Source organism: Pimephales promelas, chromosome 17, assembly GCF_988280905.1.
Source record: "Pimephales promelas chromosome 17, fPimPro1.hap1.1, whole genome shotgun sequence".
In the NCBI taxonomy this organism is placed as follows: Eukaryota; Metazoa; Chordata; class Actinopteri; order Cypriniformes; family Leuciscidae; genus Pimephales; species Pimephales promelas.
In genome coordinates, this window is record NC_142785.1 from 26,634,869 (window position 1) to 26,651,453 (window position 16,585).

The 16,585-nt window shown below is 35.5% G+C and overlaps 1 protein-coding gene across 4 annotated transcripts in view; it reads left to right on the forward strand.

Annotated features, from left to right (window-relative positions):
* The first annotated feature begins 1,626 nt into the window (after nt 1–1,626).
* qki2 (QKI, KH domain containing, RNA binding 2) overlaps nt 1,627–16,585 on the forward strand; it is a 36,093-nt gene continuing 21,134 nt past the window's right edge. For all 4 annotated transcript variants that reach the window (XM_039665181.2, XM_039665182.2, XM_039665183.2 and 1 more), the window contains exons 1-2: nt 1,627–2,366; nt 14,911–15,050. In XM_039665181.2, the coding sequence (XP_039521115.1) occupies nt 2,225–2,366; nt 14,911–15,050 (282 nt within the window). In that variant the 5' untranslated portion in view covers nt 1,627–2,224. The remainder of the gene's footprint in view (nt 2,367–14,910; nt 15,051–16,585) is intronic.

Here is a 16,585-nt window from a genome sequence, read left to right on the forward strand (position 1 = left end):
GTGTGCGTATAGTTTAGCATGCTAACCCATGCCACTCTTCACGATCACTCAGTGTACAATCACAAAGGCAGCAGGAACACTAACCTTTTCTCCTGTCTTTGGATCTGTTTCTTTTTGCATTTACCATATTGCTCAAAATGTCACATGGCACAAATCGGATCCCAGGTCAGCATTTCATCATCAAACTGTTCCCTGTAGGAGGGCCTCTCACTCTGGCCTTTTGCTGCTGTGAGAGCAATAGCTGAAGTCTGTGTTCATCTACATAAGAATGCTGCCCACTTCACAGAGGAAAGAGGAGGGCCGTGCAAACTGATGAAAACTTTTCCTGTTCCCCCAAGCCCTTTCATTCCTCTCTTTCCTTTTTCTTAAGACTTGGCTGAGATGTTACACACACACACACACAGAAATAAACCTTCTTAAAATGTGGCGTTTGAACATAACACATGCTTATAAAACAAGGTCAGTGAGATAACTGAGCTAGTCAAACTTGATTTTTAAGACCATGATATCCACCATGCTTCCACCAAGATAATGTTATCTCTGAGACAGTCAATGCTTAAATATTTAGTAATGCATTGGAATGCAGAAAAATACCCACTTTTTCCCTCATGTCATCACTTCGGGGTTATTGAGTGTGTTATGAGGGCAGAATGTATGAAAATGTAGTAGGGCCTAAGGTTTAGGATAGGGCCGTCAAACGATTAATCACGATTAATCGCATCCAAAATAAAAGTTTGTGTTTACATAATATATATGTGTGCACTGTGTATAATTATTTTATATATATAAATACACACATCCTTATATATATTTAAGAAATATTTTCATGTATATACTGTATATAGATTTAGCCTGTAGCCTATATAATTTATATTATATATAAATAGAAATATTTTATATATAATTCATATTTTTCTTAAATATACATGAATGTGTGTGTATTTATATATAAACAAAATAATTATACACAGTACACACACATATATTATGTAAACACAAACTTTTATTTTGGATGCGATTAATCGCGATTAATCGTTTGACGGCCCTAGTTTAGGATTATAAAGTGCATCTTGGCTAGTTGTCTTGTCAACATATCTCAGTAACTTAGCTAAGCTTATTAACATTCTCACTATGTTATGAAAACGTTTTTTTCTTAATGTTTTCTGAACATTCAAAAATAAAGTTTTTTTTGAGCTAACATTTTGATGACGTTATGAAAGACCAGATCAATTTAAATAAATGTCATATTAACATACTGGAAGAACGTGTGGTCATAACTTTAAGAGAACATTGTCAGGAATGTCCAAATACATATTTTGCATTTTCTCGCTATAGCACTAAACTGTATTTTGAATGGGAATGTTGTATTAAAAAAGTGTAACAACTAGGCTCTAGTCCCTGGCTGGCTGCCCATATACAAAGACTCTGTAGAAATCATAATGATTTTAATGAAAGAAAAGCGTTGTGAATGGGAGCTCCTCCTAAACCTCAAGTACACTGTGTGTGTACAAGTTTGAGAGAGAGAGAGAGAGAGAGAGAGAGAGAGAGAGAGAGAGAGAGAGAGAGAGAGAGAGAGAGAGAGAGATTGTGCTGGTTTCTTCTCTCATTGGCGACTTCGCACGATGGCAATGTTGAGCAGTGTAGGGTTGATGATCATGTGACTGACAGACAGTTTTGGGAGAGAACGGCACTGACTGAACACAGAAACATCAGGCGAGACTAAAGGAGTTTCCACAGCGCGAGAGATAGAGCCTACAAGTTATCATTGCCACTGCTTTAAACCCGTTTTTCAAGAGCTCTGAAACACAGCGACGGTCGGTGAAAAAGTCCTGGGAGGAGAAGAAGCTGTTTTCAACAGCCAGGATAGAGGTTTGGTGTGTGGTGTCTATTAGAACACACTCTGTTGAAGAGGAGAGGCGAACAAATCTCAGCGGGCATGCGGGAGTTTTTGGAGTTATTTGACTGCAAACATTCTACGAACAAATAAGAACTTTCGCGCAGATTCGTTTCGTTAATTGCGTCATCATTTTTTAACGGATGATTGAGGGCGATACAAAGTTGGAACTTTGTGTTTGAAAAGTAGTCGCAACATCGGGTCAAAAGTTTGGAATAAAGCGGAAAACAAATCAAACCCCTCCGTTTGCGTTTTTGGTGGGGGGCTGTCGTGTTTTTCCAAAGCTTAGCGCATTTTTTATAGCTTTTTTTGGGAGCCAATATTTTAAACATGGTTGGGGAAATGGAAACGAAGGAGAAGCCTAAGCCGACTCCTGATTATCTGATGCAGCTCATGAATGACAAGAAACTGATGAGCAGCCTGCCAAACTTCTGTGGTATTTTCAACCATCTCGAGCGACTGTTAGATGAAGGTGAGAGTTCTGGTATTTTATTAAAAGAATGAATGAATGTGTTTGGAAGAATGATGTAGGCATGCTAAAAATGTCAGTGTTGTTTCCGTTTCAGTTCATCTTTTAATCACTTTTATTCATTCCAGTGATTCGAGTTTTTTATTCGTTATCTGATTAATTTAGTTAACGTTAGCCTCTACACTTAGCAAGTCAATATGTTGTTACGCCAATGGGTGGCGACAAGTGCATATTATTATTCGCGAGTCTTTGAATCATTCACTCCCGATTCGTTGAAAGCATCAAGTTTTATGATACTTTATTAAAATCTCTGTGCTTGCTAATCTATGAGTTTTGCCACCTATGCTGCAAAAATATTGAGAGAGTCAAAACAGTAGGCTAATTTCGACACATAATTTTACTCTTCTTTATTGTGAACAAGATTAACTCTGTGTCGCTTCATTAACTTTGTGTGAAGGAATTATTCTTCACAGCTCATACTTTAAAGGCAAGCTATTGGCTTGCCTTGTGGTTTAGTCAGTATTTGAAACCAGGAAAGCAGTCAAAAGAAAGGGACTTTGATGAACGAAAGATATCTCTCCAATGAAGTAAACGACAGCCATTTATTTGAGGACATATAGGGCTGTCAAACGATTAATCGCGATTAATTGATTAATTGCAAAATACAAGTTTGTGTTTACATAATATATGTAGGGGCGCTGTGTATAATTATTATATATATAATACAAACAGAAACACATGCTTGTATATATTTAAGAAATATTTTCATGTATATACTCTATGTAGATTTATATATAATTTATATTATATATAAATATAAATATTTTATATACAAGTATACATGCATGTGTGTGTATTTATATATATATATATATATATATACACAAAATAATTATACACAGTGTAAACACAAACTTTTATTTTGGATGCGATTAATCGTTTGACAGCTCTACTTATTTAAAAAATAAAAAATAAAATGATTTGTTCATGAACTAAAGAACACATTTGCTTCACCACAGAAAGTTATTCATTCTTTCAGACTGTAACAATAATGGTAATGACCATGTTTTGATTTTTAACAGGCTTCAGGAAAATATTAGACCGTATAATTTCTTGCCTAAACGACCATAGATTTTTTTAGATATAGAGTTTCCTCAGTTACATGACCTGGAAATGTCTTTAATCACATCCAAACACACTGAGATATTTTGCAGCACGCTTATTAAATCAGCACAAATGCATTCAATTACAAAATGTCAGCTGGATGTACTCGGATTTGGGGAACTGATGGCTGTAATCGAGACTAACCTATTGTTTGCTTTGTGAATTTAGAGGTATGGCTATTTTTAACTCGTACTACAGTGGCACGACATCTGTCTAGCCTCTCCAGACCAGGATGGTATTGTAAAATAAGTTTTGTACTTAAAGTGAAAAGCTTGCGTTTGCTCCGAGTTGACCCTTCTTTCAAATTCAAATGCTGCAGAACGCATGCAACCGTTTTCCTCTGAGAATGCAGGGGAAGCTAAGGATGTGATAACAGAACCACTTCTCTCTTTCTCCCTCTCATTCTAATCAGCCCATGGCCCTGTTTTATTTCATTCCCAGTGTATTGCTGATAATCCAGTGTAATAATGTAAATGTTATCACTGCAATACTTTCATGGAGAGAAAGGTGATCTGTTAGATAGATTTGTGTAGCCTATAGAGAATCTTGCAAACCACATTAGAGTGGATTTCGCCTGTCTGATTCATTGGTACAGTGAAATCTCTTTAGATTCATTATAGCTCACCCATAGCTTGTGGCATATTGAAGTATGTGTCATAAATGACCTCACAAAACACGAGTTTTCAGTTCCTCTGTTTAGAGCTAATTTAGCCTTATCTATTCTCTTCAGTTGAGCATATCACAAACGGGTTGGCACTCTTGAAATGTTGATTGTCAGGTGGAATTGCAAAGTTTAGCTTTCTTTGATCTAGCTTTCTTCTCACAATCACAGTTTCTGAATCACCCACTACATTTTGTATAGCTTTAGTGCCTCATATATTTTCCTTGAATGAGGATCCCAGTTCTGTCAGGTTATTTTAAAGAGGTTACTGTATAATAAGCTTGGTATTTTGCTTGAGCATAGGCTATTTTTTTCCACGCACTCATTAGATTTTATGATGCCAGAGAACTCCTGTAGTTTTCAAATGTGTTATTTTTTTTACCTAAAATTTAAGGCTTCCTAACAGTTTTTTAGTTGCTCTTATAGGTTTATCTTTGTATTATTTAAAATGTACTGTTTATAGCTGTTGTTCTTATGTGTATTACTTGTTGTGTTCTAGATTAAGACAACAAGTTAAAACATCATATTTTTATAACCCATTATTTAATATTGTGCATTGTGGTGTGTTATTGGTTCTGAGAATTGTAAATCTCCAGTGTTGGTTTTCCAAGTGTTGCTCTTTTTCTTCTCACTTCTTTTGTGTTCCCTCTGAGGAACATATTCTGCTGGTATGCAGCTAATTTAATTATTTGAGTAATTATGCCATCATTGAAGGAAAATATCTGGGAGTGAATCCAGAAGCAGTGTTAAACCTTTCTTTGAAAACACTGGCTTTTCTTTATCTGATTTAGATATAAAAAGAGACTTCGGAGCCCCAGGGGGCCTACTAGTGATTCAAAGATGAAACTGTTGCAAAATGTGCTTTTTTTTTTTTTATTTATCCCCCACTGGAACTGTTCTGTTGCCACTTGTTGTTGCGTAATATAAATGACATTGGGCTTGTGTTAAGAACATTGCTCAAATGTGATTTTTGGAGGTACAAAATATGGCCAAAAAAAGTATTTTCACTTTTTTCAATAAATGGAGCGAAAATAGATAGATGGTTCAGAAAACCACCCTCCACAGGAGGTCAAATAAATTGTATTTTAAAGGTTTTATTAGAACCCCCATATCGTTTAAAACGCCAGATTTTTTTTCTATCAACAAAAGTTAAACTAATCTTGAAATTAAACAGGCAATATGTGTAAAATAAGTTACATATATATATAAAAAAAGACACTATCAATATTCTATCAAAAATACACTTTAAAGAAACATTGAAATGAAATAGACAAAATGTATATTGTTACCACACTAAAAAAGTTGATATTAAGTACAATCAGCTTGGATGTTTAAGTCATTCCAACTTAAATTTCATTTAGCATGACAACATGCTGTCATAACTTATTGATTATATATTTTTTACAGTGCATCCCAAAGTTTGCATCGCTTTTATAAAGTGCCTTGAACAATGTGATTTCATTTTATTTTTTCTGAAACGGTATCTTTTAATGCTTGTCACTTAAGTTAAGAAGTAAGAGGATACTTTATAAAGACAGTCCACTTCGTGTATACAGACAGGAGCCATCTTTGGAAACAGTCTTGACCAATCAAACCATGAACGACGTGCTGAGTGATCTGAACTGTATGAACGGGGATCGACTTATCGAGACTATTTTCTAAGATGGCTCCTGTCTGTATACACGAAGTCTTTATAAAGTATCTTCTTATTAAACGGTCTGTACACTTACAAAGTTCTCAATGCTTCGTTTTGCATGTGTGGAGCCACATTATGTTACTGTGTCAGTGTGGGGCTATTTTGAGCCTTGTTAGTGGTATAAACTAGCGATTTCTTTTTACTTAGTAAATGCCCCCAGTAGCGTTATACGCTAAACAGTTTTTAGAGATAAAACTCTTTACATTCGATTATCATGAAAACAAATCTGACTTGGTACCAATGTTTTATTAGACCAAAGGTTAATTTTCCAACAGAGTTCTCCTTTTAGTTTTCTCAATGTCTTCATAGCATCATGTATTTCCTAAAGGGGTGAAAGTTGATCCATGCAAATGTGATAGGAAAGTTTGAATTCTCACTAGTGCCTCTTGACCTCTGGTTATCCTCTCATTATGGTCTTCTCGGTTAAACTGTAAAGTGTGTTGCTCTGGTCACCCCGTCCAAACGTAGACTGGCACACGAGCAGTGAAGAGACGCCTCTCTGACCTATATGCATCATATGACCGTGACAAGGGCACACACAGAGTGGAGTAGAGCAAAGATCACATGATTCTTCATGAGTCTGTCATCACTTCATGACTGGTAGAAGTGCTGAATGTTCCACAGATAGAGATCAAGTGAATGTGTGTGTGTGTACCTGGTAGCCTATTAATGTGTGTTCTAGGAAACATTTTTTTCACTGTGTCCATGTATCTATTATTTAACAAAGTTCATAATTGTTCCATATATTCATGCTCCCCTAAAATGCCTTTCAGTATGAAAGTGTGTAAGAGAGTGTAGTTATCTGACCTTTTCGACTCAGAATACATGTGACACACATGGTCTTTGATTTTGACTGCATTAAGCTATTACCTTCTTAGCCAGATCCCATGACACAGAGAGAGCGAGATGCTGAAAGTCCCAGGGGACCAGGGTTTGGGATGAGGGCACACCGACTAGACCGCTTCCCTCAAATTACTGGAAAGTGCAGTCAGGACAGATGTGTCAAAATTAACGTGCACTAAAGGATACTTCTGAAAGACTTTCCTGTTGGGAACTGGTAAATGAAAAAGGCTTAAATCACTAAACCCAATGAAAAGCTCCATCACAGTGTCACACCAGATATTATAGCAATAGAAAATATTGCAATTAGAAAACGTTTTATTAACCCTTATGCTGCATTAGGGACATTTTTGGTCTTTTGCAGTTTAATTTCTTTGACCATTTTGGCTGTTTTAATGCAAATGGTATGAAATTTGGCAAAATTGTGACTTTTTGGATACATGTAAAAAATGTGATCCCATTTTGCAAAATATGTATAACACACACTGTGTAGATCAAATAGTAACACTCAGCACCATAAAGACCAAAAATGGCCCATTGAAACCCATTAAAATGTTGTTTAAATCTGAGGCTGTCAGTAATACATGAAACATGATTTTTGCACAAACATCCTTTCATTTTGAAGCAAAAGCATTATATTTGCATTATATAGTGTATTCCACCAGATGACGTCACTACATATTTATTCCCTATGGGTGGAAATGCACCTTATTTTAGGCAATAGGCAATGTTTAATAGGTGGCCATTTTTAGTCTCTAACGCGCTAAGTGGGATTTTTTGCAAAGTGGGACCGTGATGATCCAAATCTAAAGTTTTCTCTTTGCATTTAGTTTATTGAAAATAATTGAATTTTTGTGTTTTTTCCTCTTATACAAATCGATGGTTTCGCAAACAAAACTGGTAATTAAAGGGTTAAAATCCTGAAATTGAATACATTTTTGGTAGTTATGATGTGGACTGATGCTGGTTAAAAGATTTAACTTGGTAAAAGTGGAAAATAATAATAATATATAATATTTTAGGCAATGTTTAATATGTGGCCATTTTTGGTCCTTAATGCACTCAACGGTGTTAAAAATCTAATGCAGCACAAGGGTTAATAAAGCAATAATTTATTATTACATTTTCACTACTGTTTAAAAGTCTGGGATTTTTTAAAAATACTTTTATTCAGCAAGGATGCATTAATTCCACAAAAATAACTATAATAATCAAATATAAAAATATATTTCACATAAATGCTGTTCTTTTGATATTTCTATTCATCAAAGAATCCTGAGATTTTATGGTTTTATTTCAGTTAGCCTAATAGCTGTATTGATTTGCATTGAGAGATGATCTTATGGAAAGTGCCCCATGCCAATCTCTAGGTATGTGATGATGATGTGGGGCTATTTTAATTCCAAAGGCCAAAGGGAACTTTATCAGGATGCATTGTATCCTGTATACATGAAATAACTGGCCTTTAAAAATAAAAATCTCTCCTGATTTATGCCCCCTTTATTTAAAGGAAGAACATTTATTTATTTACGATACGTTATTCATTCACAAAGAAAATCGGTGTCCTTAAAGGTTGGAGTTTTCCTCCTTTTTTAAAATTAAGGCATTAAGATTCATTTCCAAAAGATGATTTTTTTTATTCTTTTAAGTCAACTTTAGCATGGGTGTATGTTCACTTATGCTAAGCACTGTATATGTTTTGTCCCAACATATTGGTAATTTGTTGTTTAAGCACTGATCCCATTCCGACCCATTCCACTATTTTCGAGTGGAAACATTTAATTTTTGTCTCAAATCTGTGAAAAGAACAGCATTTTACTTCTTTGACAGCACTGACTGGAGACAAAAACCTTACTGACCTCAAACTTTTGAACGGTAGTTGATATTTTATTATATTTATATTTTTCAAGACATGATTTTATCCATCAGGAATTTATTGGATCATAAAAAGTGGTCACTTTGACTAGTGGTTTAAAAATAAGAGGGTTTAGAGATTTCCGCCGAAAAAGGAAATTGTTCAGCACAAGTTCTTACATTTAGATTAAAGATGACAAAAACAAATGTTTTTCTGTGGAATAAAAATCATAATTTGCCTCAATTGTTTCTCTTTTCCCAGAGAAAGCTAAATAAATACTCATCCACAAAGGGATTTCACAGATCTGGCTTTTGCTAGGGAGTTTTAGAGGTGAATCTCAAACAATATTGGGGAAAAATGTTTTAAATGATGTTTAAATATGACTAGATCTGACTCCCTGACCACCAGACAGTTTTTCACAATGGCTTTTCTGGGTGAAACTGCTTTGTTTGGCAGTGGCAGACATGGCCTTGAGCTATAAAGTGACAGTCTTAATGCCGTTTTCAGGTCAAATCTTAGCTTCTTTGTCAATCCTCGTGTCTTGTGTCCTTGCGTGAAGGTGCTTTTCAGTTGTTTGTTTTTCTTTGTCTCCATTTTGGCCGTTTTCTTTGATAAGATAAATGTTGATTATCAAGCGTGTCAGTGATCTCATCAGTCTCCTGCTCTTTCCTGGCAGCTTAGCTTGCATCTGTAAATACTCAATACTTATCTCACCCTTAACTGCCGGTTTGCCTTGCAGTCGTCCTGACACCACCAGACAATTCCTCTGTCTCTCTCAACCTAAACTCAATCAGCAATCATCCAATCACAATAGCATGTTCCTGCTGACCAACACAATCACAGTGATAAGCGCAAGCTGCACATTCAAATTTCCTGATTGCTAGGAGAATCAAGATGACCTTGATTGGAAATTCTTGTCATATACAAACATGTACTCACCCTTGTGTAGTTCCAAATCTCTTTTCTTATAGTCAAAAAAAGCATTTGATTTATATCAATCATCTTAATTTATTTCAAACATTACAAAATTCAGTTTATATTTATGTTTTGAAGTCATTTTGATAGTTTTGATGAGCAGATTAGTCTATATTCTCAGAAAATCCTTCACTCCTCTGTACCTTTTGAGTGAAATATGGTGCTTTTCAGTGCTTCACATGTCAGGTTGGATGTCAATGACATCATCAGAGCTCATCATTGACATCATGCTTGATTTAAGACTGAGCTATTTGGCAGAATGCATGATTTTCGGTGAAACATTACTCAAATTTGAGTCTGTTCGTCATGCATGGCTATCACAATTAAATAATGACAGATTTGTTTATGCATGGAGGAGATGTCAACACAGCAAGCATTCAAAATGCTGTTAATTCATTTATGTACGTTGGATTTTTAAGTCATTAATTGTTGGTGAATGACTAGTTGCAGTTGAAATAGATCTGCTTTCAACACAGGTATTTGTTCTGAAGCTGAAGTCAGTATTTAGTTTGAAGATAAATTGTCAGAGCAAAGGGAATATTGTTCTTTCATGTACACATTTGTTTTTACACTGTCACAGCCTGACAATGGCAGTAAATGTGGTGTCTGCTCTCTGTGTGAAAACGGAGTCGTCGGACAGTTTCCTGGCAGGCGACGATTATCCAGATGGTTTCACGGTTTGCGGTCTACTCTTTCATCCCTCTTGCAACCTTTTCTAGTTTTTTTTTTCTTTTTACCTTTATCATGTTTCCTCTGTTCATCTCAGCGTCTCTCATCTCTCCCACACTGCCACAGATGGTCAATTCGCTGCCTGCGTTTTAGAGACTGAAATAATCTGTTTCTGTTCCAAAGTCTTAAAACTCTCTGGTGCCTGACGTGCATTTTACCGTTGAGGGGTTACATTAAATATTAATTAAATACAATTATTTAATTTAAGACTACATACGTGTGACATGCCTAATATTATTAGGCGCAATAAGTGTGTAATCACGATTTCAACTCTTCTGCAGTTTATATGGCCAAATACACATGAAATTATGTCAGAATGCCCATCTTGGTGTGTTTTCACTTAAACACAGTCAGTTATGTCAGAGTAAACAGTTACATAGAAGGAAAGTGAGCATTTAACCATATTGGAGCCATGCAGCTCTTAAAGTGACAGCAGCCTAATAAACTTTTTTCAATCTGTGTGCTTAATGTTAATAAAACAACAATAGACAAAGAAAAAAAATAACTCACTGATCTTGATGGTTTAACTTTTGTTGCTTTAATAAGAATCAGTGTATATTTAATTCATACAGAGAAGAGTAGGCTGTTTTATTTTTATATTTGATTATTCAATTTCTGTTGTTTTATAAGAACAAGCCTTAACCCCCCTTGGTTTATACTGACATTAAAATGACACTTACTTTTATAATGCTACTGTAAAATATTGCTGTTTACTTTCGGAAGTTGAAGGGATGCTTTCTTCTCACAAAAAAAAAAGTATATTGGTTAGGTTAAATCATTTTCAGTTTTTAAATAATTTATTTTACGCACTTAATGCATTATCGTATCACACATCAAATATCAAAATATTTAACACATCATTGCATATCACATTTTTCTTTAATATTGTGCAGCTCTAATTTTGATATTTCAAAATATATTTTCATTTATTCATGTGAATTTTCAGCATCATTACTCCAGTCTTCTGTGTCGCATGATCCTTCAGAAATCATTTTAATATGCTGATTTGGTGCTCAAAAAAGATTTATTATTATTATCAATTTTAAAAAACATGCTGCTTAATATTTTTGTGGAAACTGGACCCACTCATTCATTCATAAAAAGTAAGTACTTGTGTACTTGGTTGATATTTCTGTTAAGTATTTGAATTGACAACCTTCCATAAATCATATATTCATAGTGTTATCTTTCTTGTTATCTCCACTTCTGTTGTTTTGTGTGTGTGTGTATGTGCACACATCTTTTCAAACCTTATGTAATGGGACACACTATGAAGTAGTGTTTGGTTGAGTAAACACTTTGTCTTTATCCAGCGTCCAGCATGGTCTGGAGACCGCCAGCTCTCACAGGCAACAACACTTTTGTTCACTAAACGACCAAGGAATGTGTCTGACATCTCACATTAAATCATGCTTGTGTTTCTGCCAGCATGTATCTCTGCTTTCCAATTCTTTGGTTTAAAAAGTCAAAAGTTCCAGAAAGTGTAAAAACTGCATCCAAATTTGCCTGTTTGAAAATATGATATAGGTGTAAACTTTCCATGGCTGACACTGAAAGTGTGAAAAAAAAATACCAAAGTTGTCAGAAGAAGTCATTTAAACCAGACGCGTGACAGTGTGCCATTAGTAAATAACAGCAACTGAATAGGTTATCCGTAGCGATGTGTGTTTAGAGTGCAGGATCTGCTAGCTTTATGGAGGTGATATTTATGTCGCAGTGATGTACTAGTTGTTGCTCGCTCACAGCCATACCAGACCAAGTGTATCATACTGTAGTATTGGACAGACTCATATGACCGCAAACAAACTGTAATCAGAGTCGTCTTGCTCTCTCTCTCTCTCTCTCTCACACACACACACACACACACACACACACACACACATAAATGATGGTCTGCAGTAGGAAGGACTATCTCACCGTCTGTGTATGTTGTGGTTGGCAGTGTTGACCAATCGCATCTAATGTTTGTTTTTAGTGCACTTGAAGCTTGTGCTAATAACAGCCAAACTGGGGGTGGAAAATGATACGTCTTATGTCACCTCAGCTGTTCTTCAGACAAAATACATATGGTTAAAACAGATAGTATTTATTTTTATATTTTGCATTTCTATACAATCTCAACCAAATAGTGATTGTTTCCATATAGGTTCTAAATGTTTTCACATTGATATTTACCAATTGAACACAAATAAGACTGATTTTCATTTTAAAGGAGTAGTTAACTTAAAAAAAAAAAACTTTTGCTGATAATTTACTCACCCCCATATCATCCAAGATGTCCATGTCTTTCTTTCGTCAGTCGAAAAGAAATTGAGGTTTTTAATGAAAACATTGCAGGATTTTTCTTCATATAATGGGCTTCAGTGGGAACCAAACGGTTCAAGGTCCAAAAGACAGTTTCAGTGCAAACTGCAAACTGTTCAAAAGGCTTTAAACGATTCCAGACGATGAATAAGGGTCTCATCAAGGGAAACTATTGGTCATTTAATAAATAAATAACAAAGTTTAAGTTTTATAAGCTCAAATGGTCACCTTGCTCTGTTCTGTGATGAGTGTTCATGACTCTCCTGTTCTAACTCGTTAATCAAAGTGAACAAATCTTTTTCCAAGTCAATTTGTTCATTTCGTTCGTTGAAGGAATCAAATGACATGAAAAAAGATTTGTATATTATCAAACAAATCATTGAGTTTTTTTTTTTTTTTTTTTTTTTTTTTAATGGACAATGGACAAAACTGATTCCCGGAATTAGACTCCCTGTTAAAGCCATTTGTTTTTTTCCTGAATTTTAAAAACATAAAGGCCTGGTTCCACAGACGGGGCTTAGATTAAGCCAGGATTAGGCCTTAGTTAAATTGGGACATTTAAGTAGCTTTTATAAATGAAAAAAAAAACATTACTGATGTGCATCTTGAGAGAGACAAATCATATTTTAATTATTATTATTCATATAATAATCATATTTTAAGATATGCCTGTGCAAGTTTCTTTCGGTTAAGACAGCTCAGACATGCATTTTTGTTCGAGACTAGTTTAAGCCTGATCTGTGAAACCGGTCACTAATAACAGCCCAGGTTCTGTCATCATTTACTCAGCCTCACGTTGTTCCAAATGCATAAGACTTTCGTCATCTTTAGATCACAAATGAAGATATTTTTAAATATTCTCTCATGATTTTTGTCCATCGATTAAAAGTCCCTTCAAACAGAGAGATTTAATGCATCAAAAAGTTCATCCATATCCAAATGAATTGAGCTTTTAATGTAAGTAATCTGAAGAGACACGATCACTTTATATAATATAAGAAACAGATCTCATTTAGGTCATGTCGGTTCTGAAGATCAATGGAAGTCTTGTGAGGGCGAGTAAATGATGGCAGAAATTTAATTTTTGTGTGAACTATCCTATCCCTTGAACTTAAAGGGGTAAACATTAAAATTGAGATATCCACAATGTTGCTTTTTATTACTGCCAGCAGAATTATAGTGAATAATGTATTTATCGCCCACCCCTTGTGATTCATGGGATAAGTCATACTTAGTCCAAAGTGTCGAGACTGTTGGAATGTTAAGCCGCAGTCACACAAAACCCAATATAAACTTCTGACTGACTGTTTAATCCCCTTTCAACACTCAATGTAAAGTGACCTATTATACCAATTTCATGAGTAAGTCCCAGAATGTGTAAATTAATCGGCTTTGAGCAGTTAGAGCTGATGTTTGGATTTGTGCTTCATTGTGGGACCTCAAATGGATGGTTTTACTCTGACGGTTTATTTCATCAGCTTTATTCTGAATGATAGCATATGAACAGATGAAACCAGTCCTAATGTGACAGTGCAGTCTGGATCCATTTAAACATAATAAATCAGAAAACGCTGTCTCTCATGGCAAGGATCGGAAACATGGCTAGATGGGGCAGTGCCAAGAGCATGTGTTGCATGTAATTGAGTGTAAATGTGCTTACATGCCTGCGTTCACTTATGTAAGGCATCCTGTTAGTTCTTCGGGAGGGGGTGGTGGTGGTGTTGCTGGAGTTCAGAAGACCACATCCCGCTGAGTACTGTTGAGTTATTGCTTATGAGATCTTGTTGAGGTTCTCTGCTTTACTCTGGGAAGCTCCTATGGGAGCCCAACAAGCTACAGCTAGATCAGGGTTATATTTAGGTCATTTTAATCTGTAGGCCTGGGCCATGCTTTGATGTTGTCATTTTGAACCATATTGTGCATCGGTGTAAATCCATTCGAATATACGGCTGCTTCTTCCCAATATCCTCTAAAGAGCTTTAGTTAAAATTATAATATTGCTTTAGTTATTGCTTGAGTCTTTTAAGCTAGTCTCTTTGGAATTTCTTCAGTTTGGACCTGCAAGCATTCAAAAGGCTGGTGTCTTACTCTTACTCACTCTTTGTGAATGCACATCATGTTGCGCTAGCTCCTCCATGGCTGGCTGGGCTCTCATGCCCTTTGGGAGTTGTTTTTATATTTAAATAGTTGCATAAACTCGTCAAGACTTCTGCAAGTCATTTTTAACAAAAAAACGACTTTTCTTTGTTTTTAAAGATATACAAAAATAATGGAGTTATTTTTTATACCAAATAATGGAGTTTTTAATGTGTCTGTTTGACAGAAATTGGACGGGTACGGAAGGACATGTACAATGACACAATGAACGGCACAGATAAAAGGACTTCCGAGCTCCCAGATGCTGTGGGGCCCATTGCACAACTCCAAGAGAAACTTTATGTGCCTGTAAAAGAATTCCCAGACGTAAGTATTACTTCAATGCTATTGTAACTTAAATCAGGTTTTTAGAAATGTTTAGTTAGTAGCAACAGTGTCAGGAAAAAGTAAAGAAATGAGCTTGTTAGTGGGGCAGTACCCGTATGCCATCTTACCCTAAAGAGCACATACCTTAATGCTGGGTTCAGACTACACTATAGCAGGCAGATTTTGGCCGGATCCATTTGAGGTGTCGCGGTGATTCATAAATGACACGCGTCACATCTGTAAGCAAGCACAGAAGCTCTCAAAAGCCATAATCAATGCCGTGTTGTAATGATGGCGCTTAAAGAAGTTAGGGCACTTTTAAAAAAACTTTTGCTGATAATTTACTCACCCCCATGTCATCCAAGATGTCCATGTCTTTCTTTCTTCAGTCGAAAAGAAATTAAGGTTTTTGATGAAAACATTCCAGGATTTTCTCCATATAATGGACTTCAATGGGAACCAAACGGTTCAAGGTCCAAAAGAGAGTTTCAGTGCAGCTTCAAAGGGCTTTAAACAACACCAGCCAATGAATAAGGGTCTTTTCAAGCGAAACAATCGGTCATTTAAAAAATAAATAAAAGTTTAAGTTTTATAAGCACAAATGCTCGCCTTGCTCTGTTCTGTAATGAGTGTTCGTGAGTGACTCTCCTGTTCAAACTCGTTCATCAAAATGAACAAATTTTTTTTCGAGTCATGACTCGAAGGGTCCTAGATAAGACCCTTATTTATCGTCTGGTGTCGTTTAAAGTCCTTTGAAGCTGCACTGAAACACTCTTTTGGACCTTGAACCATTTGGTTTCCAATGAAGTCCATTATATGGAGAAAATCCTGGAATGTTTTCATCAAAAACCTTAATCACACAGTGACAGTGTACAGTCATAACAGTCAAAAATATTGTGTTGTCTAAACCTGGGATAAGATACTACTAGGTACTAATATGCACACATAATATACTAATAGGCAGTCTTTAGGGGTAGATAAGAAACAATTCTGTCTCATTAAGGCTACTGCACAGAAACAATCTGTTGTACCCCTAAAGATTTATTTCTGACAGTGTATGTTTTCTACAGAATCAACACATTTATGCCAATGGTTTGTAAAGGCAGCAAGTAAAAAGTAGAAAACCATTTCTGACAATAATATCTCCCGTAAATGCTGCACAAAGTCCTTGCTGTTTTTTTTTCCAAACTGTTGACTGTTGAGTTGCAGTTTACAGTTGAATCTCCATCAGTGTGGGCATGGTCATGCAACATTAAGATCAATAAAGCTGCTTTGCTGAAGATTATTATTTTGATAAGATTGCCACTTCATGGTATTACTGGAAAAGTAATGTACCGAAACATTTTTACCTCCTGAAAATGTTTATGAGGGATTAATATGCACCCTGATGAGTGCATGTAAATAAAGAGAGAAACATGGTGTTAACACGTTTTTTTATTTATTTATTTTTTTTTAGATTACTCAAATGCTGGAAAATTGGTAGTTTGTCCATGAAAGCACAAGTCTATAATCAAAGGTGGATTTTTTTGCACATT